This window comes from Mustela nigripes, chromosome 3 (genome assembly GCF_022355385.1).
Source record: "Mustela nigripes isolate SB6536 chromosome 3, MUSNIG.SB6536, whole genome shotgun sequence".
NCBI classification, from domain to species: Eukaryota; Metazoa; Chordata; class Mammalia; order Carnivora; family Mustelidae; genus Mustela; species Mustela nigripes.
In genome coordinates, this window is record NC_081559.1 from 36,099,733 (window position 1) to 36,126,479 (window position 26,747).

Consider the following 26,747-nt stretch of genomic DNA (forward strand, 5'->3'; position numbering starts at 1 on the left):
GGTGCTCAGGGCTTTCCATCGCATGTAAGAACTAGGCTGTAAATTGGATTAGACTGACTGGAGATTTTAGTTATGAAAACAACCGGAAACTATGGGGTCTGCCCCAGATGCATAATTGATGGCCAAAAGAAATTTGACAAAACCCAGTTGGCCTAATAGTTAAATTGAACGATGCATCATGTTTTTGTTTGCCTCATGCAATTCAGATTGTTTATTAAAGCATTTACATTTTTAAATCGACTGCTAAAAGCAGCTGTGGAAATGCTTTCCTGTTTAATTTTTGTTGAGGGTTGTAGAGAGAGAGAAAGGGAGAGAACCTACTGTATAATTCTTTCCCTTCCTTTTGGGCACATCAGGTCCATGTCCACCCTTGAATTCATCATTATTCCAATAATGGAAGTCTGGGCTCTGTCTGATGGGCTTTGTCCAGCCTGCATTGGTCCCTGAGATTGAATCAACTTCTGCATCACACGGGTTAGGTGGAGGAAGGTGGGCTTCTAAATAAAATCAGTTAAGGAGGAGAGGGACACGGGTTGCTGCTGAGGAGGCCACCCAAACTCTATTGCATGGGGCCACACCATGTGATAATCATTTGCTTCCACCTTAGTAATGACCCATGTGGCTTTGGGTGGTGTTGGCCAATTTCATTTGGGCTTCTCCATGACAAGGATCTCCTTCATTCCCTTGTCAGTGGGAGTCACTCATGCCCAGACAGGAAAAGGACTGGTGACAACATGTAATTGAAAACCAAGAGCCCTGTGTGCTGTGGTCACTTCATCATCCCTACCCTTTCCCCACTACCTTCTAGACCCATCATGAGTCAATGTTGGCCATTTCTTACTTTGAAATGCCCTCTTTTCAGAGCCCGTGGGTGGCTTAGTCAGTTATGCATCTGCCTTCAGCTTGGGTCATGATCCCAGGGTCCTGGGATTGAGCCCAGGGTCCTGGGATTGAGCCCTGTGTCCAGCTCCCTGTGTGGTGAGGAGCCCACTTCTCCCTCTGCCCCTCTCCTTCTCCCTGTTTGTTTGTTTTTTTTTTTTGCTCTCTCTCTTTCACTCACTCTCTCAAATAAATAACTAAAATCTTTTTCTAAAAAAGAAAATACCCTCCTTTTAATCCTTTCTATTTTTTTTATTTCTTCCTCCTAGAGTCAAGCTCTAAAAACAGAATTTAAAATCACCTCCCAGTGTGTCTGAGATGTTTATTCTTCCCATTCTGAACACTTGGTTGGCATGTACTTCCTCTGTCTTCTATTGAATGATTCTGCCCTATAGCTGGCTGTTTAACTTTCATTTCAAGCAGAGAAATGGTGCAGTGCTCATTATTGGTTAAGAATGTTTAATGTATTATAACATTTTAAAAGGTTAGGTATGATCCATTTGAAAAATGTTTCTAAAAGCATTATGAGAGAAGCAAAATACATTTTTTTTTTCTTGGTGAAGAGAATTTTATTGTGATTTTAAAGCTTTGGAAAACATCTTATAACCTGGTGTTCATTCATATTGAAGGCAACTTAACATTTTGCATTTACATGAAGTATTTACTTAGAGTCAGCTATTGTGAATGATCTAGAAGTGTCCCTGAATGGGGGTATTCTCAAACAGTTCTCTTGGCCTCATAAATAGTCATCAATTCCACTTCCTCAGCCTGATTTGCTGTCAAAGTAACAGAGTTTTGTTTATTGCTTACTCTCTATTTTGGGAGAGTGATGGTTGGTAGCTGAGAAAATATATGATTGAACTGATACAGAATGATTTGTGTTTTGTGATTCTGCTTCCTCTCCCCTCTATGTTGTTTATCCTTTGACCTCTCTCACTTCTCATGCCTCTAATTTATGCCAATTTAAAATGAATCCTGCTCTGCCTGTCTCTAGCTCTGTGACCTTAAGGAAGCTATTTACTCTTGTTGGGTTCCAGATTCTTCAGTAATGAAATCATAACAGTAATATCCATCTCCTAGGGCTGTTGTGGAAATTAAATGAGTTAATACATGTAGAAAACTTAAAATAGAGCAAGTGGTCAATAAATGTCATTGGTGGTGGTGGTTATTTTTCTTCTTATTCTTGATATATGAGGTCCTCTTACCTTTTTAAATCTCAATTTCCTTATCTACAAAATTAGGTCCATAATTTTTTTCCACTCAAATGATTTATAGGGACTTGATCAAGATGCACAGAAGGAGGAATCATTAGTAAAATGTTGGCTAATTAACAGTGGGGAGCTTCTTGACCAAGCTGTCCTCTATTTTCAGGATCATTAGGAGCTGGCCTTGCTTGGACTTATGTCAGATGCTCATTAGCAGATGTCACTATCTTTCAGCTCAAGGGCTTGCCAAAACCTTCATGCCGAGCTGAGAGGATTCATTTTCTTCCAGGAATAAATTCCTTTATTTTTGTATGTTATTTATTCATCAATCAGAGGAGTTCTGATGACGACAGGATTGCCCTTGACATTTGAAAAGATAGGACTCCATGACCCAGGCAAGAGTGTGCTCATGTGTCACCAACCCTGTGCTCAGGCAGGGCAAGAAAATGCCACATACAGGGACATTGAGGGTTGACGATAGTCCAGAAAATGCCCTAAGGGAACATTTTGGGATTTTAGTTGAGAGTGGAAAAATATATAGCCTGAGAGACATGGAAGTGAGAGGAAAAACTGCCAAAGAACTGGAGTACATTGGCTTCCTGCACAGTCTGCTCTTTGGAATAGTTAACTCTTCAACTCTATTCCCACCATTGCTCGCTGGAGGCACGTGTCAATGTTGCCATGGTAACAAGCCAGTGCCGCTCTCTCAGTTTTGGATGTGTAGACAGTAGCTGGCATTGCAGATGCCTTCTACCTTAGGACCCCAAATCACATGTTTATATTGACTAATAAGTGGTTGGGGCCAATTCAAGTGACAAATTTTTGACTTCCTCAAAAACTGTCAGATTTACCTAGAAAGGAACTTGGAACTACTGGGGTTAACCATGATCCCAATGAACACTGCCCTGCCCTCTTTCATCTCACCCTGCTTTCCCCCACTCCCAGTACTATTCACTACTGCTCTATGCTCAATTAAACTTATTTCCTATATTGTGCTTTTGTTATGGTTTATCGTCTGTATCCCTCACTAGAATGGAAATTCTAAAATGCCAAGCACATGGTCTGTTCTCTATCACATTTTCCTGGGTCATCTTAAACAGTGCTTGTCATGCCTGGCCTCATAAACATTCAAGAAACGAAAAGGCTAAATAAGAATGCCTATCAGAATGCCAGGAATTCTACTGAACTCCTTTTCTTGACTTTCTTTTCTATAAAATGGTTACTGAACTGTCAAGAAATGCTTACCCGGACAGTCACACATTGTTAAGGGCATAAGAACCTATAGCTTCCTATTTCTTCAGAGGTATCTATGGCAACTCTGATGTAATTGGTGCCTTTTTGAATGGCTTTTTTATGGTAAAAAGAAATAATATGAAATTTACTACTTAACCATTGTTGTTATTTTTAATTACAACATACACTTTTATTGTTGTTTATTATACTTACAATTAATAACTTACTACAAAAGTCATTTGCTGTCTCCACTATTTTTTAGCTAATTACATTATGCAAATTATTAGTAAAGCTATGTAAGTGCAATTTCTTTTCAAGTGTTCATGCCTTGACAAGGTATTTATGTAGAAACAATTATTCTGTTAATTATATATAATTCTTATTCTTCCTCATTAAGGTATATCTCTAGAGATTTCTTCTTTTTCATTATATTATTCTTAACCATTGTTATTGGTGCATTTCTTTCAGTGATCTCTGTCCTCTTCCCCAGTTTTATTAAGTGATGGTTGACTAACAACAGTATAAGCTTAAGGTGTAGAACATAATGATTCAAATTACATATATTGTGTAATGATTATCACATAAGCTTAGTTATCATCCATCATCTTAGATACAAAAAAGGGGGGGGATGTTTTTCCTTTTGATGCAAACTCTTGGCATCTACTTTCTCAACAACCTTCCTGGATATCCTACAGCAGCGTTAGCTATGGTTGTCACGCTGGAGATTCCTTCTCCAGTACTTATTTATCTCATAACTGGAATTATGAACCTTTTGGCCCCCTTCCTCCAGTAACCCCCTCCTTTCAACTTCCCTATCTGGTAACCACTAATCTGATCTTTTTTTTCCCCCCTGTCATCTTATTTTTTTTTAAAGGTCTATATGAGAGAAAAAGAGAGAACAGGGAAGGGGCAGAAGGAAAGCGGGAGAGAGAATCTCAAGAAGATTCCATACTGAGTGCAGAGCCCAACTTGGGTCTCAATCCCAGGACCCTGAGCTGAAATCAAGTTGGATGCTTAACCGACTGAGCAACCCAGACACCTATTAGCTTTTTTTTTTTTTTTTAAGAGTCCAAATACAAGTGAGATCATACAGTATTTGTCTTTCCCTTATCTATTTCACTTAATACAAGGCCCTCAAGTTTCTACCATGTTGTTGCAAATGTTAAGATTTCCTTCTTTTTGTGGCTGAATGATGTTCCTTTTCTGGGTACATTTTAAATTAAAAATAATACATTTAATCTGCTTGGACTGGCAGATGGTTTGAATGGTTATCTTTGTTTTCAGCAAATTTTGACAAAGGAAAAAATGCATGTGGTTTGATTGGGAGACGGACATCAGAACCTCATCCCCTGGCCATTGAAAAGGAACTAAAAGAAGGTCTTGTTGTTGCACGGAAACCTGTTTCATGTTTATAAAGAATTGGGTCAGACTTGTACTAAAAAAAAAAAAAAAGAAAAAAAGAAATAACCAGTGTTTACAAGTATGTGGAGAAAAGGGAAGCCTCACACACTGTTGGTGGGATGTAAATCAGTGCAGTCGCGATAGAAAATAGTCTGGAGAGTTCTCAAAAATTAAGAAGTCATGAAGGGGACCCAAGACTTCGAATGAAGCATAAAGCAGCAAATGTGGACATTTATCTTGTCATGCATTAGCCATGACATATGTTATATAAACTCAACTCCATACTTCTGCTAGAGTTAGAATTTTCTTACTTTAAAAGTATTACATAGTCCTTGAAGAGTGACAAGGCGGGGCGCCTGGGTGGTTTAGTCATTAAGCGTTGCGTTTGGTTCAGGTCATGATCCCAGGGTCTTGGGATCAAGCCCCACATCGGGCTCTCTGCTCAGCAGGAAGCCTGCTTCTCCCTCTCCCACTCTCTCTGCCTGTTTTCCCTCTCTCACTGTGTCTCTCTCTGTCAAATAAATAAATAAAATCTTAAAAAAAAAAAAAGAAGAGTTACATAGGTTTCTTTCCTCCTTCACTTCTTTCTTTCTCCCCCTCCCTTCATTCATTTGCCTCTCTTCCCTCCCTTCCTTCCTCCTTCCTTCCTTCTTCTCCTTCCTTCCTTCCTTGACTAGGACATATTCCACACAAAAAAAATACCTTTAAAATAGTATTCTTTTGTATGGAGGGGGGGGTTGGGTTATGGACATTGAGGAGGGATGTGCTATGGTGAGTGCTATGAAATGTGTAAGCTGGTGATTCACAGACCTGTACCCCTGGGGGGGCAAATAATACATTATATGTTAATAAAAATAATTAATAAAAATAGTATTCTTTTTAGTTAGAATCTGACTGTTTTGACATGGTTTCCTCACAAATCCTTGAGCTCCCAGAGGGGGTTTTCTTTAAACAAATGGATACTGTACTACAATAGATCAGATTCTAGAGGAAGGATCTGGAAGGTGATAGCGTATGTGTTGTAGAGTTTTAGAGACTGTAGAATCTAGAGCAGGATTCTGAAAAATGGCATAGATAATCCTCCTGAAACCATACAGGTAATCCCAGAATTTTACACACGTGGAGTTTTCCTTAGATTTTCGAAATAGCCTATACCAATGCTCAGAATTGTAACTACATTTTCCTTTGTCTTTCTGAGTACTCTCACCTCTTTATCCAAAATTGCTCAAATCTGATTTCTCTGCATCTTGCCCCAAACATCGAGGAAACCAAGGGACAACCTGCTGCTTGATGTTTAATAAGAGGCCTGTTAAAATCTTTATATTCTTGAGACACAGAATTCCATAGAAGAACCCCTTTGCTCCTCCTGGGAATACCACCTTTTCCATTCTCTCTGTGAAACAGCAATGTGTAGAAGGTTGCAGCTGGAAGTGATTTTGTATATCATATTATCTGCATACTTTTTTTTAAAAAAGATTTTATTTATTTGACAGAGAGAGATCACAAGTAGGCAGAGAGGCAGGCAGAGAGAGAAAGAGGAGGAAGCAGGCTCCCTGCCAAGCAGAGAGCCAGATGCAGGATTCGATCCCAGGACCCTGAGATCGTGACCTGAGCCGAAAGCAGAGGCTTAACCCACTGAGCCACCCAGGCGCCCCTATCTGCATACTTTTATCTGTTACATTAATAACAAATCAAAATGTTTCAGAATAAAGAAAATGTTTAGGGGCTGGGGGGCACACGTACCTGAGCCTGGAAATGACTGCTTTGTCTATAGATCCTTGTACTTATATTTTAAAAGATGATCCAGATGTTGAATGAAGGAAGAAGGAGACACTGATCTAATTGAAGAAGTCTTTACTAGAGATTTTTAAGGCTTTGGTAAAAGGCTGACATGAGGCCTACTGCCTTTATCACTATAAATCATATTGCTAACCTTAAGATAATTGGCTTGTTGCTTGAAAGAGTAGGTCAGAGGACCCTTCACACATGGCAAACACGGCCCTGAAGAATCCAGTACACTCCAAACTAGAAACTGTTCTGGTTTTAACCACTATCATTTGATTTCAACAAATGGCAATTCATTGTTTTCCTAAGAAGCAAAACTCTCCTACCTTATCTGTGTTGCATGCTGTTGTTTGTGATGTGGCAAAAGAGGGGTGTGTTTTGTGTTTATAAAGATTTGGGTCAGACTAATAGAAAACAACAACAACAACAACAAGAAATAACTGGTGTTGACAAGGATGTAGAGAAAAGGGAAACCTCACCCACTGTGGGAATGTAAATTGGCACAGTCACTATAGAAAAGTCTGGACAGTCCTCAAAAAATTAACAATAGCAATACCATATGATACAGGAATTCCACTCTTGGGCATTTATATAAAGAAAATGAAATCACTAATTCTAGAAGATAATGCACCTCTGTGTTTATTGCAGGAGCATTACTTCTAATAGCCAAGATATGGAAAAGCCATCTAAGTATTCATTGATAGACGAATGGGTAAAGAGATAATGGTGCATTGGTGGAAGAGATTGTGATAATGGAATATTACTCAGTCATTGAAAAGAACGTGATTGTGCCATTTGTGGCAGCATGGATGGACCAAGAGGGAACCATGCTGAGTGAACTAAGACAGCCTGAGAAGGACAAATACCATATGAGTTCACTTATATGTGTGGAACCAAAACCAAACAAAATAAAAAGCCCTAAGCAGAAACAGGTTGATAAATACAGAAAACAAACTGGTGGTTGCCAAAGGGAGGAATGGGCAGAGTAGGTGAAGGGAATTATGAGGTACATACTGCGAGTTCTAAACTAACTAAATCATGAGGATGAGAACTACAGAATAGGGAGTAGTCAGAAATAGTGTAATAACACTGTAGAATGACCAATGGAAGCTGTACTCATTGTAGAGGGCATTGAGTAATGGACAGAGTTGTCAAATCGCTATGTAGTGCACCCAAAACTAATACAACCTTGTATGTCAACTCCACTTCTATAAAAAGAATTAAAAAAAAAAAATGTCTTGGGCCAGGTGTTCAGCCCTGGGACCACACAATCTGCCAGAAAACCATGTCTGCACTTGGGTTCTGTGGTGCTTCGAGCATCGTGGTAGAATCTGGAGTCCCTGCCACATCCTGGCCAGAAACAGGCACAGCAGAGACTGAAGCAGTAAATGGGACAGAGTTCAACAAAGCAGTGAGAACCTTCCAAAGGCAAATAAATGACTGTTGATAAGAATTTAGCAAAAGGCCATCTCTGAAGGACAGATGGGGAGGAAACAGGAAGGAGATGTAAAAACTGAAAAGAAGCATATGAAACTGGATATGGGGCTTTAATGGGGGGGAGCATTTTAAGGGAACTATTACAGGAAATGGAAAGTTTAGATGGTTGAAGGATTTTTGCAGCAATAGCAGTGGACTGCATTTTGTTGGCTTTTCTCGAGCACAGTTATTGCTGAAGGAAGGGAAACTCAGATGCTTTTTGCCCTGTCCACTGTATTCAAAGGTGTCTATATTCAACTGGACTCAAAGTCCTGCTGATAATGTCCTGAATATAATTTAAATGTATCCCAATGCCATGAATACATTCTCAATTCTGCGATCAAATGTTCTTATGCAATTAAAATAAAAGGTGGTTTTTAATAGAAAGTTTCACTTGCTTACATCCAAAAGCAATTTCATTAAAAAAAAAAAAATCTCAAGAAGCTTTTTAGAGCAGGTAGCAGTCTCTGGTAAGCTAAGAAGAAGATTTTGGTAGAATTGTGTTTCTGGAAGTAGTGTAAATATCGTTAGTTGGAAGCCGAAGTTACAGCCTACTAGCTTTCCCAGTGGGCGAGGCTTTGTGTGGGGACTAGGGTGGGAGCCATGGAGTCAATGGTGGCTCTGCCCTCAAGGAGCTTACAGTGGTCACTATTATCAATGCCCAGATGCAGGAATTCCACTTACTACCCTAGAAGCCAGGGGTGGGAAGGGTGTCAGGAAGCCTGGTTTGCTCAAACCCTGTAGGTCCCGAAAAGAGGCTCGTTTTCGGATCTTGCCTCTGGATGGTTCCTAAGAGCTAAGCTCTGAAACTTGGACCCCTGGATGTCCCCCTTATTTGCCTCAGATAGGGACCCCCCAAATTCCCCTTCTTTGCCTCATAAATGATTAGCTGAATGGCTCACACCCACGGATCAACGGGAGCAAGGGGCTTGTTCACAAATTCAGTTCACCCAAATTCAGGTGCTTCTGTACTTTCTCCAGGCCCCTGAATGTTGACCTGTCCTCAGCCTGCTCCAGCCTACAACCCTGTTTAAGCAGCCCCTCCTGGGGGGGTGCATGGGTGGCTCAGTTGGTTAAGCGATCAAATACTGGTTTCAGCTGAGGTCATGATTTCAGGGTCATGATCTCAGGGTTGTGAGATCGAGCCCTCGTCAGATTCACACTCAGCACAAAGTCTGCTGAAGACTCTCTCTGCTACTACCTCCACCCATCCCTCTCAATCTCTCTTTCTATCAAACCAATCAATAAAAAAAAAAAAAAAAGGAAGAAGCCCCTCCTAAAAACAGATTGAGCTCAGGATGCAAGGGGCTCTCCCCTACTGTTCCTCCCTGCCACCCCGCTGCTTCCACCAGCTCTGCTGGTCCATCTTTTTTGTTTATTCTCACAGTAAAATAAAACACTCTTTGCTTGGCCCTGAGATACTGGCAGGTCTCCCAGTGGGAGCACTCTGTTACCATTACCTCTGTGACCATTGCAACAACCCCTTTCTCCTTCTTATTATAATCCTGTCAAATAAAATCCCTCTTTGCCAATGTCCAGGGCTTATTTCATTCGACATTACCCTGTGGTTGACTGGACAATCCTTTACATGGCAGATTTATGCCTTCTTATTAGTGAATAATAAAAAGTGCTCAGAAGTCTCAGAGCTTTATTTGCACAAATTCTACCAATCTATTTCCTGAATTCAAAGAACACTGATCCATTTACCTCTAAGCCTGACAATTTTACCTCTAGTCTACTGGAGTCTAGGTCAGTTTTTGTCCAAGCCCTGTTTGCCTATTATTATTATTATTATAATAAATAATAGTAGTACTCCCTTAAGCCCCTTCCTTGCTTTCTTTTCTTCCCTAGCACTTACCATTCCCCAGACTTGCTGTAAAAGCCACAGCTCATGGGCCGTGGGAAGGCGAGAGCAGAATGCCTGGTTGTTAGGTTCCTACTGGGATTCCCTAGACTAGAGACTAGAGGCTCCCCTTCCTTTACCCTAACACCTTCTGGAGCCTCAGACTCTGCTCCTTCCGTGCATGTATGTATACGAGCAGCCCCTAACTGGTGGTGAATCTGTCACCCACGGGATGTTTGGCAATGTTGGGAGACCCATCTTTTGTTGTGATGACAGGAGGAAGTGGTTACTGGCATCTACTGGATAAGGGCTAGGGGTGCCGCTAACATTCTAGAAGTCGCAGTACAACCCCCTGCAACAGAGAATTATTTAGTCCCAAATGTCAATTGTGCCAAGGTTGAGAAATGCTAATTTACATGAATATCACTGATGCCAACTAATTTAGTCAAAGAACATTGGCTTATTTGAAAGTTGAAAGTGTAACAGTAAACCTTGTCTAAAAGATAATCTTCCTTCATCCGATCGTACTGTGGCTCTTGTGTTCTATGAGGCACTTACGACTTTGGGAGAAAAAAAAAAAAGGATCGACAATGCGGGAACAAAAATTTATTGATTAGTTTGCAACATTAGGTACAACATGTTATAACTTTATCACACGGTTACAATCCAGTATTTGTGCTTTTTAGGATAGGTAAACATTCATTTGAGCACAATAAACATCTACACACAATATTCTGGGATTGTTTAAAAATAAATAGATCATTTTCCATTTAGTAGCACAAAGAACTTTCAGCTTGAGATAATGGATATGTTTTAAAATTTGACATCTTGTTAATGTGACAGATTAAACACATATCCTAAATTTGGACAAGTAACATAATAAGTGTCTAGTGAGTACTGAGGAGGATTCCTCAGTATGTGGTGAAGAGGGAAGTAAGGCTTACAAGGAAGCTTTCTTGACAGTTCAAGATGTGGATGACACCTAAGGCCAGCATTGACGGCATGGGGCCTTTTTCACATTTAAAATTACTTCACAATTTTAAAAAAATAGAATAAAAGCATGGTATTTCAGGGAATCTTAGTAAATACCTTCTTTGGTCAAGAAAATAAAAGCCAGGGTATCTCATTTAGTTGAAGGGAGAAGAGAAGTTAGATACTTTTTTTTTTTCAGAAGAGTAAATCCCTGTTATTTAAACAAATTAAATATGATATGGTTTTCTTCCCTAATTAAATGTCAATATCTTTGAATCAGGAAGAGTGTATCAATCTAATGGGTTATGTCAAATCCGGTGTCTGTCATCAAAAATGTCATCCAGGTAAGGTCTACCATACTAGAACCAACACATTTATAATAAAAATACTGATCTTGCATGTCAAGATATGACACTTAAGACTATAATCCCCTCATATTTTATGAACATCTAAGATAACTCAATATATTATTTAAGATAATCTCTTCATAATTTACAATAAAAATAAAATGAAAGTTTATATCTTATATAATTTAACACACAAGCAGATTTTATCTCAAAAGACTTTTTTTTTTTTGGTAAGAAAGTTTTTTCTTATGGTGAGAATTCTGTGAACATGTTATGCAAGTAATACAGAGATGGAAACAAGACAACCTTCAGTCTTTCTCTCTCTCGACTGAAAACCAAGAGTTTTCTGGTTAGCTGGAAACACAGATATTGCTGGGGAGGTGCTGAGCATTTATCAGTGAGTTGCAGTGAAAAAATGAAATCACCTCAGTAGAGGACGTCAATTATACTCTTGCATTTCTGTTAATATCCACTGATACTGGTCTGATGGTGAAAATCCCTTGTATCAAAATTCTGGAAATTTCTCACCCATATTTTAAGTGTTGATCTGGGCGGAGAGCCCCATTATCAGCTTGAAAAAGTAAAATAAAGGTTACATCATAGTTTACAAAATTATATTGACTAGTGACTTGACTTCCAGTTGAATCACATAGCTGGAGACATTACACACCATTTTATATTATTAAAAATATTTAAGAACAGCTTTCCTGGATTTTGGGCCTAGTTGTAAGCTTTTAGTTTAGGGCCCATTAAAATTTTTGTTTTTCCAGCCATTCTAATACAAGCTCTTTTGAACTCGTTCATAGGTTGTATTGATTTGTACAGACCTATTGCTTTTCCTCAGATTTATTCTATGTGCCATAGACTTGAATAGCAGATTTTTTATAGCTCTGCCAATGTGATGGATGTTTTGAGAAAGTTTAGAGCATTTAGAGCAAACCACTGTAATCTAAGCTGGAATAAAGGAAAGGGATACTCTAAGGGCATAGCTGTCTTATCCCAGTTCCAAGAGCCAGTCAAAGAGACTTGGGGTCCCTTCCTTCTGCTCTTCATGCACTTTGCAATACTGAACAACTGCGTGAAAGATATCTCCCACTTTCCAGGACTTCTGCTGAACCAGCCGCACGACATCTAAAAACTAAAATAAAGCACAGAATTAGGACTCCGGTATCACAAATGAGCTTCAAAGTCATCTCATGCAATCATTCTTCCAAAGCCAAAAGCTCTCAAGGCTTTATTTTTAATCTCTAGTGACAGGGAACTATTTTCCAGGACAGTCTATTTTCTTTTTAGACAATTCAGATTGTTAGAAAGTTCTTTCAAGTGAGCTGGAATTTTCTCCTTCAGAGAGTTTTCATCCATTGATTGCCAGAGATTAGATAGAATTCTTCTTTCAAGAGTCTGTCTTTTAGATATTTCAAGAGTTTCCTCAGGTCTGCTTTTCTCTGGGTTGGACTCTCTCTGACAGGACTGTACAGCATAGCTCCCAGGACTTTCTACCTGTCTCAAATGATCTCTCATTGGATGTATACGTTTAGGGTAAATAAATCAAATGATAAACTTTAGAGTGCAGTCACTTACTGGCTCCTTCCTCCATCTTGAAAAATCTCTTTCCCCGTCACATTTCAAGAGACATTGACTTTCCATTATAAAAGGAAAAGGAAAGATTGAAGAAACACCCTAGATTTGTCCCAGGTATTGGTACCAGCTTCAACTGGTACCACAATTTAGAGATAATGTTTTGGGCTGAAGATGAATTGTGAGCTGAAGTGTTGGAAGATGGGAAATTACTGTAGATTGTTCGTTTCATGACACTGTGAGATGAAGCCCAAAGTGAAGACCTCTCCATACTTCTTAGGCAGACACTTTTAAAGAAAAGTGACAATTACTAAGGGCCAAAACCTGTGGGAGTACATTTGTGCATATAATCTCATTTAATTCTGTCAACAACACTGTGAAGCAGGCATTGACAGATGAAAAATTGAGGTCTTGAGAGATGAACTCATGGGCGTGAGCCCATGGGGTGATGTAAAAAAAGAAACAGATAGGAGGTCAATAGCAAACAGGTTATAAACAATAATTCCCCAGGGGAATTATAATGTCCCTTGAGGACAATACCTAAGCCCTATCTTACTATCTTGTGCCTGTACCTGATAGGTGTTCAATAAAATTGGCCAAATGAGAGAAGGAACAAATGATCAAATGTGACTCAAATACATTTAAAATGAGCAAGAAGACTATTTGAAATATGGGATAGCATCCAGAACCATTCAGGATTAACCTCATCTAAGTATTCATTCTTAAGTTTTAATTTACACATATGTAACTTAAATATGCATATCTTGAGGCTGTTTAGTCAGTCATTTTCTATTGATAGTCTGCTCCACAAAAGTGGTTGTAGGCTGAAGCTGAACAGAGCCTAGACTGGGAAAATGGCTGTGGGCAACAAGCACAGCAAAAGTTGGTCATGGGGCATCTGTCTTATTGCATTGTGACTGACAGTGTCATGTATAGCCAGGACCTCTCTTCTCTATTTACTAGAACAGCAATGGAATGTTAGCTTCATTCAGCTTCCTTGCTCTCAGTGATAGAATTTCAGACTACTAGTTGTGTGGGACTTTGCAACTTTTGCGTAGCTTCTTGTCTATCAGATTCTTGAAATTTTAGAGAGCTTAATGTTTTGTGTTAAGGCTTTGCAAAAAAGACAAATACCTTCAGATAGGGGAAATTTCCTAGCAACTATTAGTAATTTATGGAGATGCATAAAAATAACTTTGTGAGCTATTACTTATATCTTGTCATGTATGAATGATCTGAGGCAGGTTTTCTGTCAGACACATGATAAAAACATGAAGCATCAGAGAAAAAAGAGAGAAAGTATAGGATGTCTTTGCATGATTTGACAAATCAGACTTTTCCAGCTCTTTTGGAAGTCTAGAAAGTAGGTGTTACCAGTCGACAAGGCTTGAACATCAAGTTTCTGAGGTCTCATTGTGAGAGGTTCATAGGTTGGTGACCTCTCTTCACGATTTCAGGGTCATAAATAATCTTAGGCCAGGCCCATCCCTGGAGGTTGTCTCTTCTTCCTTAACATGTCTTACAAAGATGCAGTCAACATAAAATACACAGAAATATAAAATTAGCCTCAGTTCCTTTTTTTTTTTTTTTTTTTTCCTGTAAACTCTGGCTTTCTGGGCTATCATTTTGTTCCCAACTTTTATCTCTGAGTCATTTCTCTAAAAGACAATAAAAACTCTGGGGCAGATGTCAATATTTGCTAAGCGTTTCCCAGAAGGCTCTCAGTCTAGACCTCTTTAGAAGCTCAATTACAAGCATCTTTCCATTTATTTAGGACTTGCTGAAAGAGGATCTCCCACTGTGGGGATGACCTCAGGATGATGTTGACTGACCAAAAGTTGTCAAAATGCCCCACCAGGTAGCCATCTTCCAGTAGTTTGTGAAATGGTAATAGGCTAGGATCTGTCTCATGATTTCTAAATTCAGTCTGATATCCCGATAAAGCAGCTTTTAAAAATGATCCAGCCCCACTAAATATAGCCTACTCCGAGGCTGTGATGACTTAATCTCAGACATTAAGACCTTGAAACATCTGTGGGTCTGATGAGCAAGAAGGTCTTACACTTTCTTTTCTTCCTTGACTACAACAAATTTCTAAATAAAAATTGAGGCTAAGGTTGTGAAGAAGCCAAGAAAGACACTCCCAGCTTGTTACTATAGGCTTCCAAACCATATTCAATTTAGCAGCTGGCCCTAGATCTTTCATTTTGCCTGACCATGTGTTTGCTCTGGTAATTTTAGAATCAGCTTCAGTATGTCAAGGATCTGAGGTTTTTTATTCCAACGCATTGAAAATTAAAAATCAAATATTTTCACTTCCTGCCATTTCATAGTCAATAATAATTAGGTTCCCTTTCTATAGTTAATAATTGGCATTTCCTTGAGCAAATATTTTGTCTTAGGAAGCCAGAAGATTTACATCCTGTGATGGTACATCATTGACAGACTCATTTGAAGAGGAGTGTCACATGGTAGAGGACTTTTATATTCACAGACACATTTACTAAATTAGATAAATTGTTTACAAAAGTCCTATGTTAGAATCTATGGGAGTTGTTTGCAAGCTATGAGAGTTTTAAAAAACAGCTTGGATTTCTGAAAGTAACTATCTTCTTTTGCTCCAGGGCAGAATTCCATTTTATTAAGCACAAGTGAGTTGGTTTTATACTGCTCCTGCAATTATAGCCTGTAGAGCTGTGATTATCAGTGTTGGCTGTACCCTGGAACCACCAGAGACCTTTAGTAAATTCCAGTGCCTGGGCTTCATACCAAGAGGAGATTCTGATTTAATTGGTCAGAGCATCTGGGCCTATAAATCTTCCCAGGTGATTCTGGTGCACACTGAATTTGAGAACCTTGACTAAAGGGTTCAATTCAAGACAATTTCTTATGTTTATAAATGAGGAGATTTACTATCTATTATGCACTTAATGTCAGTGTTCTCCACCAAATTCATGTATTGAAACTCCAAATCCCAATGTGATGGTATTGCAAGGTGGGGCCTTTGGGTGATAATTAGGTTTAGATGAGGTCATGAGGATGGGGCTCCTGTGATAAGATTTATGACCTTCTAAGAAAAAGAAGAGATACCAGAGCTCTGTCTTTCTTTCTACCGTATGACGACAGAGGGAAGGAGAGGGCCCTCACCAGGAATGGAATCTGCTTGTATCTTGATCTTGTAATTCACAGCTTGCAGAACTGTGAGCAGTAAATGTCTTGTATAAGCAACTCAGTCTATGGTATTTTGTTAAGGTTGTCTAAGTTAAGACAGTGTATTTTTCCTTCCTTTTTCTTCTTATTGTCCTTCCACCACTTTTCATGTAGAATGGAAGGAGAAATTAGCAGTGAGGTCACATCTCTTCAGATCCTTACTTTCTTGGAGAGGTATGCATACAACTGTTTCCTCTCTTTCCTCTCCTCTTTGTATTGCCTCCTAGAAAAGGAAGTAATTCTCAAATGCATAAATATGAGAAAGGCACTGATTTACAGTGAAGCCAGTCATCAGGCCATTCCAGCTCACAGAAGCTCATTAGATTTAGAAAGGGAGCTAGAGGGCAATGATACCTTGTATCCAAAAGACAGAATAATTGGCCAATTTATGTTACTTAAAAAAAAATATTTTCATGATTTTGTTCACTTGAAGTAGACCAATTTTTTTTAAAAAAATTCTTAATTTAAATTCAATTTAGTTAACATACACGCATTATTAGTTTCAGGGGTAGAATTTAGTGATTCATCAGTTGCATCTACTGTCAGCCATTGTGAATGATATTTACAAACTGTTTTAGATCATCAGGCATTAGGATTCTCAGCAATTTTTGCCCTGGAATTTAGAATACTGAATACTATATACTTAAATACTAATACTAAATGCTACATATAATACTAATCCTAATACTAAATACTAAATACTTTAATTGTACATCAAATTCTGCCACTCTGTCAGGATATTTCTTATGGGAGGAGGTCTCAAACTTTAGTACTCATCAAAATGACTTCACTTGAGGGAAGTTGTTAAAAAATGTGTATTTCTGGGCCCCATTGGAAGTGATCAGGGCCAAGGAAGGGTCTAGGCATATGAATTGTAAACAATTGTCCCAGGTAATTCTGTGCGTTTGGCTAATAGTGGAGGTGTGATAAATCCCATTTTCCATGTGTTTATCATCTCCCATTTCTAAAATAAGTTTCCATCACATTTCAAGATTTCTCTTTAGAATCTGAGTTTCTCCTAGTTTATATTCACCCTACTCTGGGTCCCTCCTGAAGTAGAATGAAACTCCATGGGTCGGAAGTTTGTCTCTTTTGTTTCCTATATTCCTGGGACCTAGAAGAGTGCCTGCTGTGTTGTACATGCTTGAGAAACACTTGATGAGTGTTCTGAGTGTATGACTTTCAAGTGAAAATAACATTTTAATGAGTAAAAACAAACAAACAAACAAACAAACAAAAAACCACCATTAAAGAGAAAGCTTTAAAATGAAAGTCATTTTACCAGAAAAGAGTGACACTATATTAGGCACTAAAACTGTTTGGAATTTGCCTTTTGAGTTGAAATGGGACTGAAATTCATTATAAGCTGACTTTAATTAAGTGCCCTTCAACTCCTAGGTCAGTGGTGGGAAAGATAAACTGCTTCACTATTTACTCATGATACCCTCTCCCCTTTAGATCATGTTTCGATTGTCAGAAGGCAGGTGGGTTGATGAGCATGGAACCCCTAGTGTGAAAATTGTTAACAAAATTGATATATCTTAAAAATCCAGAATTCACACAAACGGGGACTCAGGGCATAGATCTGTGAGTGATGTTTAATACTTGAGTGGTGGTGGGAAAATGACATTTCCAAACTTAAGAGAGATGCTTCTTTAATCCTTTCCAAACTGAGAAGGAGCACGTGAAACATTGCTGTCTTTACATATGACACAGCCTCATGGGAGGCCACAATCTCTCTTCCACACTTGAATAACTACTTAAAGAGATTTCCAGATACAGCATTGATAAAAGAAAGGATGTCAGCATGTTGCTTATGGGTTTGCTTTATTTGACCAGTTTCGTCTCAGATAACAAATAATGCCCATTTATGGAGAAGACACCCTATGTAGAGAACTTTAACTGACTCAGAAAAATATTAGAATATTTAGTCCTTAATGTTACAGTACTTAGAAATATGCTCCTTGACCTGATGACACATTGAATGAGTAAAACATTACTTCGTGTTTTTCTTGATAACACCAGTGGAGCATTTATTCTCTCAGAAAAACTGCTATGAGCAAAAGGCAGGTATCCCTCTGAGAACTGAAAAGTAGTGAGGATAAATAAATATCAAGTCAGGGCCGAATTTACATAATCAAGTTAGTAATCAAGTTAGTGACACACCATTTGTCTTTTCACCTGATAAGGATTTATGAGACACATATTCATAGAGACTATACATAGTTTCTTTGAAATGGTGGATCATATAAAAATCTACCTCATTAAAAGACCATCCAAAAATGTACCAAATAATGCTCTGGAGATAAAATTGGGAACAAGCCTGTCTATCATTTTTCCAGGAATTTGAGGATGCACTTTGCCCGAGAATGTTCTTGTTCTCCTCCCCATGGCCGAGAGCCATCAGGATTGTGTATGATGAGAAGGAGGAGTCCAATGTAGAGTGTTCCTTCACTCCACTCTTTGCAGTGGGCAGGCTGGGTGGTGAGGTAAAAGGAGAATTTATCAGATAGTGAACCTCTCATTGCCTTGCCTTTGCCAACAAAGCTATGACAAGTATAGGATAGTATCTAGTTTCAGGTGGTACAGAATGGTAGGAAGTCTTAGACACGAAGAGAAATATAAGTTACTGGTTGGAGAGAGAGGCTGGTGTGGGAGAGGGCAGTATACATGAGGTCTCCTTCTGAGTTTTTCCAGTAGCTAATGCCATTGGCTGGTGATGCAGAAATGGGGAAGCCGTTCTAATTTCTATGTGCATGAGCAACAGAGTAAAGGATTTTTCATTTCAGGCCAGTAGATTTTGACAATGAGAATCATAACACAATTACATATTAAAAAAAATCCAGATCATAACTCCAAGACAATTGAATCTGAGAGAGACACTACTGAGAAGTTCCTAGTATCAGGCTCAGCCATCACTACCTGAGGACTCTCTCATGGGTGGCTAAGTCCTGACCTGATAATTAAAAAAGGATGATAATATCCAATGGCTATTGATGAGTGGGGGTTATTGATGAGTTACTGAGGGAGAAGTATAATGTATATGTGGGTGTACTTTGTGACAATAAGACATTACAAAATGCACTGTGGCAGTGATTGGTAGGATCCTAAAACAGCTCCCAAAATTTCTGCCCTAATCCTCGTTATCATGACTAGGATGAGAAAATTGTGCCCTTATTAAGTACATGGTAAAAGGGATTCTTTAATTAATAATGTGTTAATCAAGAGGGAGACTATCCGGTGAACCTAATTTCATTGCATAAACCTTTTAAAAACCATTTTCTCTGGTTGGTGGCAGAAGAAGTAAGAGAGATTGACTGCATGAGAACATGGAGGGGCCCATATGACAAGGAATGCTGGAAGTTTCTAGAAGGGGCACAGCAAAGAAATGGATCATCAGTCCTACAACCACAAGGTACTGAATTAAGACAACAACCTGAACAAGCTTGGAAGCTTGTTTTTCCCCACAGTTTTCAGACAAGTTCCCAGCCAGGCTGCCATCTTGATTTCTGCCTTGTGAATCCCTAAGCAGAGAGCAAATTAGATAGAGTTCACCCAGCTTCTGGCAACATAGCTAGTTGGTCTTGTTTTAACCTACAAAATTCGTGGCAGTTTGTTACACAGCAATAGGAAACTCACACAGCAACATTACTATTGATTTAAACATCGTTAGAAGGAGCACACTTTTAAATTATGGGAAGTTGAGCTTGAAGACATTGGCAGGTGGATTTGTGCTTAAATATTAATCATTAACTTTCTAGAACAGAGATTGGGAGTTAGAGCGATAGTTGCTGTTAATTTAGAGGTTGGCAAGGGATCTATTCCCCGACTTTATGTTTCTGGTAAGTGGTGAGTGACAATGAGGAAGTCTGTCTAATGCAAACCTAGTTAGTAGGGGATTACACACACCTCCCACTGACACCATGCCACAGTCTGTTTTAAATATCAGTATGGCCTTACTTTAGTTTCTCATATCTATCAAGCCTTTCCCATCTATCTATTTAAATGAGTGGGATGAGGAGGTTGGTTGCAGAGCAAGGAAACATCAAAACAAAAACAAACACAGAAATAAAACACCAGACTGAGAAAGTTCCCATCTCCTCACTTCACTTTCTCATTGTCACCAATGAGCTGAGACCAATTGAGAGTCAAAGAAACAGTTATCATGGTTATATTGATACAGGTGGAAGGTTTCAAAGTTCTAGTCACAATTTTTCTAGTTCTAGTTCTAGTTCTAGTCACAATTTTTAGGTGAAAAGGACAAACAGTTTAAATTTAAATGAACTGACTGGGAATTTCATAAGTAATAAAAGCACAACTTATTCACATCCCAACACATCCCAACACCCCGAAAGGATGGGGTACCTTTTCGATTCTGTTTTCCTGAGATTTCTTAAAGTAGATGGTAGGGATCCCAAGTTCAGATGCAGCTATCCACTGCAGCGTGGCTCGAAGTTCAGCATCAGGACACTCTGGCTCCAGGTCAAAGTTGATCACCAGCAGGCTCCCCTGGGGGCTGGCCGCTCCCACTGGCACTCCAGAGGCACCTTCTGAGCACAGACACAAGCCCAGACTTACTACGTTTTCCATGGGGAGGTCACAGGCAAATTGTGTGTCAAAATTATGGGAATGTGGCTTACCCTCTATGTTTTCTGACTGTCCTTTAAGAGTCTCCTTTTCTTCTACTAATTCACTTTGGGAGAAAACAACAGTATATGGTTGGTAATGTTTAGGAAGAGTAAGCTGCAAATGGACGATGAGGCAATGGATCTTATTGACCTAGAAACTTCTGAAGTTCATTCTAGATTTATCATTTTCATAGAGGGAAGTACCACTGGGGAAATATCAATGTGGGTGTTACATAGAATCATTGGGTCTGCCATAAACAGAGGACCTTAAAAAGGGCCAGATAAACTATGTAGTTTTAGTTGGGATAATTGCTGTGGGAGACGAAGAACTGCATCTTTCTCTTCTCCTCAACTTCTCTTCTAGAAACCTTCACTGGTTTGAACAATCAAGGAAGTATCTTGTAGACGACTAGATCTTATTTGGGGACTTATCCTTCTTCTGTATTTTACTTGTCATTTAAAGGACCATATATTGTCATCCTGACACAATGATTTGCATTTAGTCTATTTTTCTAATATTTTTTCTAATGTGGAATAAGGGAATCTGGAATAAGGGGAAAAAAAATCTTGATCTGGAATAAGGGAAAAAAACATCCAATGAGCTGCAGAACCTAAATTGTACAACAAAGTATCTCAATTAAAATTGGAATTTTTCTTTTTTAATCAGGAGGATGAGTAGGTTGGAGGTGATAAAGAACTATAGAGACATAACTGAAGTATTTCACTAGATACATTCATGTTCGATATTTGAGGTGTTTTCATACAGTGAATACTTGTAAGGAAGCCTCGATGTAATGGCAGGACTCAGTAACTGCTTCCAAAAGGAGAGCATATGTCCCAACAGCTGAAAGGAGTTGACCATCTTGGGAAGCTTGTGGTTGTCCTATATTTTTGTACGGGCTGGAAATTAGGACACAGAGCTCTTAAAAATGTGTATTTTTATGAAAGAGTATTCTCTCTTATATTTTCTATTACTGCTAAGATTTACTGGCTGTAAATTCCATTGTATCCCTGATATTGAGAGAGAGTTTAGCTGTTCTGCCATGCATACAGAATTATTTTTAGAAGAATTGTCAATTTCCCAAGAGTCCTTGCAAGTGATATAAGTGAAATGACATATGGTAGGAATGCATCTACCTGTATAGGGTCCTACACTCTAACCCTGGAGAAAGATGGAAAAAGTAGCTAAGCAAATGTTTCCTGAAGGATAAAAATAAATGTACCCCCATTATTTTGTATGAAACAAAACAAACCCAAGGTCATGTGTACATTCATCTCTACTTGTGAATAATGGCAGTAAGGAAAAACGAAGGACTGATTCCTTCACTCCCTGAGGAATACTCTCACAGGCAAGATACCTGATTACAAAAATGACTGAGGTAGAGTAACTGAGAAAGTAGATCAGGGAGCAGCTTTCGTCTTATCTTTCATTTTTATCTTTCTGAGATTTCAGAGAACTCCAAATAGTAATAAGCCAAGTCATAATGGTAAAAAATAGATTTCAATCCATTTACTTTTCCAGAATAATCACAAATTCTGGATGTAGCCCTGACTTCCTGTTGTCCTCTTTTCCTGAACTGTATTTTGTGTTATTTATTATGTTGCACTTCTCTAACTGCTATTTATTTCCCCTCGGTCTTTTGGAAGGACCAAGGTCTTGAGAAGCAGAGTCACTATGTGGCAATGACATATCTGCTTTGTGGCACCATTTGGTATTAGACACATTTAGTAGTGATTACCCCAGGTGTCTACAAGTAGAGGAAAACCATTCACATTATATTCTATTGAAAAATAGTCTTTGTTGGTTGACATGGTATGATTGAAAAGGATTTTTGCTTCTCTGTGTCTAATTAAGTAAAATGACATAACATTTCTGATTATATGGATCAACTTTTTCTGGGATGATTCTATCAGAGGGGTTAGATTTGAAATCCAGAAAACAGTGGTGCTAGCTAGGACTATTCTATGCCCCAGTTTTTGCTCCAGTGACATGGACCCACGGCAGTATAGACATGATGATTCAGTGGTTGGGTGCAATCTGAATGATCAAAATGGATTTCCAGATGAAATTAGAGTAGTGGTCTCACAATCACTGCATCTCAGTGGCTACTTACTTAATCATGGGAGAAGATGGCATGCTTTCCTGATAAATGTCCAGGTCCATAGTGCCAAGACTGCTAGTGGCACTACTGTTGCCATTGCTGACAAAGCAAAAGTTTACATATTAATGCCTGTCTCCACCACCTGACCACACGGCCAACACTGACGTTCTATCTTTCTTCCTAAGAAGTCCTTCTTTTGGTCCCCAGAAGAATATTGTTGGGGGACTCCTAAATTAATATTTATTTCTGGACAAATTAGGGGAATACGTAACAAAAGACAGTTTTGGTTCCAGCCAATCATAATTGTCATCATCATCATAATCATCATCATCACTGTTTTTGAATTTCTGCACTGGTCTCAGACCTAGTGAGCCACACCTAGTGGGTGACAATCAGCATGACTTTTGTCTTCCTCATTCTAGTCACAGTGAGGATGTTTATCTGTCAGCAAGAGACTCTTTGGCATACCCATGGAGACTGACATTCTTCTGAGAATGCTGGCTGGGGAGATATCAGAATGCTCACTTGTCTGCTTTTTGACTTCTGACATAAACCAGTAGACACATGTTCTCCTTTTTCCATTCAAGGGATTTTTCTGAGGGACATTCCATAGAATATGCACCTGGCTGATTATTTTCCTGTGGGACTGCAGAATTTACAAATATGAAGTTGTGCAATGTCAAAGTTTTATTATCTCCTTTATCATAAAATCTATGAGAAGCAGCACCTGATACCTTGTGTATCATGGAGAAGGAGGGTTGCTGAATCATTTTCATAGGTTACACAATCAACATATGGTCTAGTTACTAGCTTGGAACTTAGTTGCTGAAACATAGTAGACTTGAGCCAATTTTTAGGCTCTGTCTGTACTTGCAGAATGGAACGCCTCCAATTTCAGTAAACCCATTGAGTTTCCTCATATTCCCACTACCTCCCAGTGATGTCTCTTCCAAGTCAGGTTTCCAAAGGGTGAGTGCTGGTGTGTTGTGTAACAGGACAGTCTTCCCTGGGGACTACCATGAGTAACAAACTGGACTCCTTCAACTGCTTTGGGTTTCATGTGGGGCATTGAATATATTCACCGATTGAAATCTGATGATTCAAACATTGTGCTGAAGGCAATTAACTGTATAAACTTCTGCTAAGTCTAGAGATGTAAATTCTTTGTTTTTTATCTCTATATTGTAATATTTCCCACTAATTTGGGGGGATTTTAGACCAATTATGTAACACTGTGAATTTTTTCTAAGTCTAAGCACAATGAACTGCCAGAAATAAGACCACCAAGGAGCCATTACACCCAGATGCATTTGAATCTCATTTCCCCACTGGCCTTTCTGGAAAATCTGCAGATTTTGTCCGCTATCAAATAAGGTAGAAATGTGGAGATTGTTTTCATTTCCACCTCACAGAGGGACAGTGTTTAGTTTATGTCTCTTGAGGGCTTGGGTCCTTCCAAATCTGATCTTTCATTAACTTCTCTCTTGCTTTCTCAGAGTCAACAATACACAGGGGCAGGGGAGAGAAAGGGGAGAAACAATTAGGCCAAACAACACAACACAATGTGGAAACACTTGCCTCATGTAAACCCAGCCTGGGTTGCATCTGAAATACAAATGAACCAGAGAGAAAGTATAAACACACCAGGTGTAACAGCAGCTCTCATTTAAAATTTCCCAGTTGTTACTGAATGCACTAGCTGAGGCTTGCAGAGAGAATACAGCTGACTCCTAACTTTGGCCAAGGTAATTAAACGCATAGCTGGATATTAGGAAACCTCTCAGCATAAATCATGACAAGCAAGTACCCTGAATTAGCGGGAGCTCTCCTTCTTGCTCTATTAGGGACCCTTTGTAGAGACCCATTTATTAAGTATTTTCGAATCTGTGTTGAGACCTATTTCCCTGGGAGAGTCAAGTAAAGAGCAGGTACCTCATGGATCGCTCACTGAGCTGCAGGAAGCTACTGGTGTCATCTGGATTGTCCTCCTCATTGGCAAGCTGGGACCAGCTGTCGGTGCTCTCCCCACTGCTGCCGGAAAGGTTGGGGAACTCATCCGGGGCTCTGCCTTCTGCTGAGACTTCAGCCCCTGTTACCTCTCTGGCATCAAGACTGTCACTGTAGATGGCAAGATATCATTACCAAGAGTGGAGACATAAGACAGAACTTTTCATGGAGACCTTGCTGGCTGCTCTGTTGAGCATGAGTCTCTGCCACAGGGAGCATGATATCCTTGGAGATGGATGGCGTCTTTCTTCCAGGTTATTCCTTCTCCTGATCCCTAGGTCCCATTTTGCCTTTTCAAGATTGCTGTCCATTAGTTTCCCCAACCTTCATTTTATGTAATTCTACTGAATCCCACCATTCATTTCAAAAACACATTGAAGCACCGTGGGCTGCACACATAAGCATAAATATGTGGCAGTAGTGTTTCTAATGAAGAGACCCAGAGCCTCCTCTCCACAGATTATGAATCTTTGGTTTCGCAGGAGACCAAGAAACCTGCATTCTGAACAACTATGCCAGGTAATTTTAATGCAAGTGGCATGTGGACCATGTTGGAAGAAAAACACCCACCAGGTTCTGGAGGTTTACAGAGTCAAATTGCTTGCAAATGCCTCTGAACACATTTGGCATTCGTAGCTACCGTTTTAAACCATCCTCTCCCTCTGAAACCTCTGATGTATATCAGCACCGTCTTTCTAGATGAGTGCTTTTTAAGGTTAAGTTGCTCTCCAAAGCATTTAACCCTTGATCTGACAGGCTTTTCTCGTAGCAAGCCTTTGTTTTGGTCCCTAGCCTCCCAGGACTTTCTGGCTCTCTGGTCACACTTTGCGAAGAAACTGCTTGCCTCTCAGGGCTGTTATGTCCATCCTTGCCCTTTTCCAGTCTGTCCCTAACAATTTCATCTACTCTCCTGTCTATGGAAATAGCTTCTAAATCTGAACTCCAGCCAGGGCCTCTCTTCCTGCTTCTGCGGCTCTCTTTTCAGTTGGTCTTCTGAACATATTCAATCTGTCTCATTAACTTCTGAAATCAACGTATCTTAAACGAATTCTGATTGCCCTCCCATCCTCTTCTTGTGTTTTTTATTTCCATTGACCTTTCTGTCTCTCTGCTCATGAAATTATCTTAATTTAGATCCTTCTAAATTGCTTGAACTTAGATTTGGAAGGAACCTCAGAGATTTCCTGTAGATCAGGATGCAGAAGCCTGGTGAGGTTATATGATTTGTCCAAGGTGCAACAAGAGTTAGTACCAGACATTAGACCTCAAGTTTTGAGACTCATGGCCATTGCATCATTACTCCTTGGCTGGACTATATTTTATTGGCCTTCTAACAGTTGAGCCCCAACTATTTCTCCTCTTTCATATGATCCAGAAATTCCTTTTTTTTTTTTTTAGGAAGTTATCTCCTCCAACCAAAAACAATAATTTGAAAGGACATACACACGCTGATTTATTTCAGCTCTATTAACAATAACCAAAATATGGAAAGAACCTAAATGTCCATCAGTAGATGAGTGGATAAAGAACATACAATAAAAAAGGGCACCTGGGTGGCTCAGTGGGTTAAACCTCTGCCTTCAGCTCAGGTTATGATCTCAGGGTCCTGGGATCGAGCCCCACATTGGGCTCTCTGCTCAGCAGAGGGCCTGCTTCCCCCCTCTCTCTCTGCCTACCTCTCTGTCTACTTGTGATCTCCCTTTCTCTCAAATAAATTTAAAAAACTTAAAAAAATAAAATCTTTAAAAAAGAATATATAATAAATATATATAATGGAATACTACTTAGTCATAAAAAAACTACAGTCTTGCCATTTGCGACAGCATAGATGGAACTAGGCAGTATACTGTTAAGTGAAATAAGCCAAACAGAGAAAGACAAATACCACAACGGACGAATGGATAAGGAAAGTGTGGTCCATATACACTATGGAGTATTATGCCTCCATCAGAAAGGATGAATACCCAACTTTTGTAGCAACATGGATGGGACTGGAAGAGATTAAGCTGAGTGAAATAAGTCAAGCAGAGAGAGTCAATTATCATATGGTTTCACTTATTTGTGGAGCATAACAAATAGCA

At 39.3% G+C, this 26,747-nt stretch overlaps 1 protein-coding gene across 6 annotated transcripts in view; it reads right to left on the reverse strand.

The window, feature by feature from the left end:
• Positions 1 to 10,413: 10,413 nt before the first annotated feature.
• The window catches only part of SPHKAP (SPHK1 interactor, AKAP domain containing), a 175,085-nt gene continuing 158,751 nt past the window's right edge, over positions 10,414 to 26,747 (reverse strand). For 3 of the 6 annotated variants that reach the window (XM_059393648.1, XM_059393651.1, XM_059393650.1), the window contains 6 exons: positions 24,592 to 24,777; positions 24,238 to 24,264; positions 22,672 to 22,758; positions 20,570 to 20,622; positions 20,295 to 20,479; positions 10,414 to 12,279 (listed from right to left, as the gene is read on the reverse strand). In XM_059393648.1, the coding sequence (XP_059249631.1) occupies positions 12,136 to 12,279; positions 20,295 to 20,479; positions 20,570 to 20,622; positions 22,672 to 22,758; positions 24,238 to 24,264; positions 24,592 to 24,777 (682 nt within the window). In that variant the 3' untranslated portion in view covers positions 10,414 to 12,135. The remainder of the gene's footprint in view (positions 12,280 to 20,294; positions 20,480 to 20,569; positions 20,623 to 22,671; positions 22,759 to 24,237; positions 24,265 to 24,591; positions 24,778 to 26,747) is intronic. The other 3 variants (XM_059393649.1, XM_059393652.1, XM_059393653.1) reach the window with 3 other exon arrangements.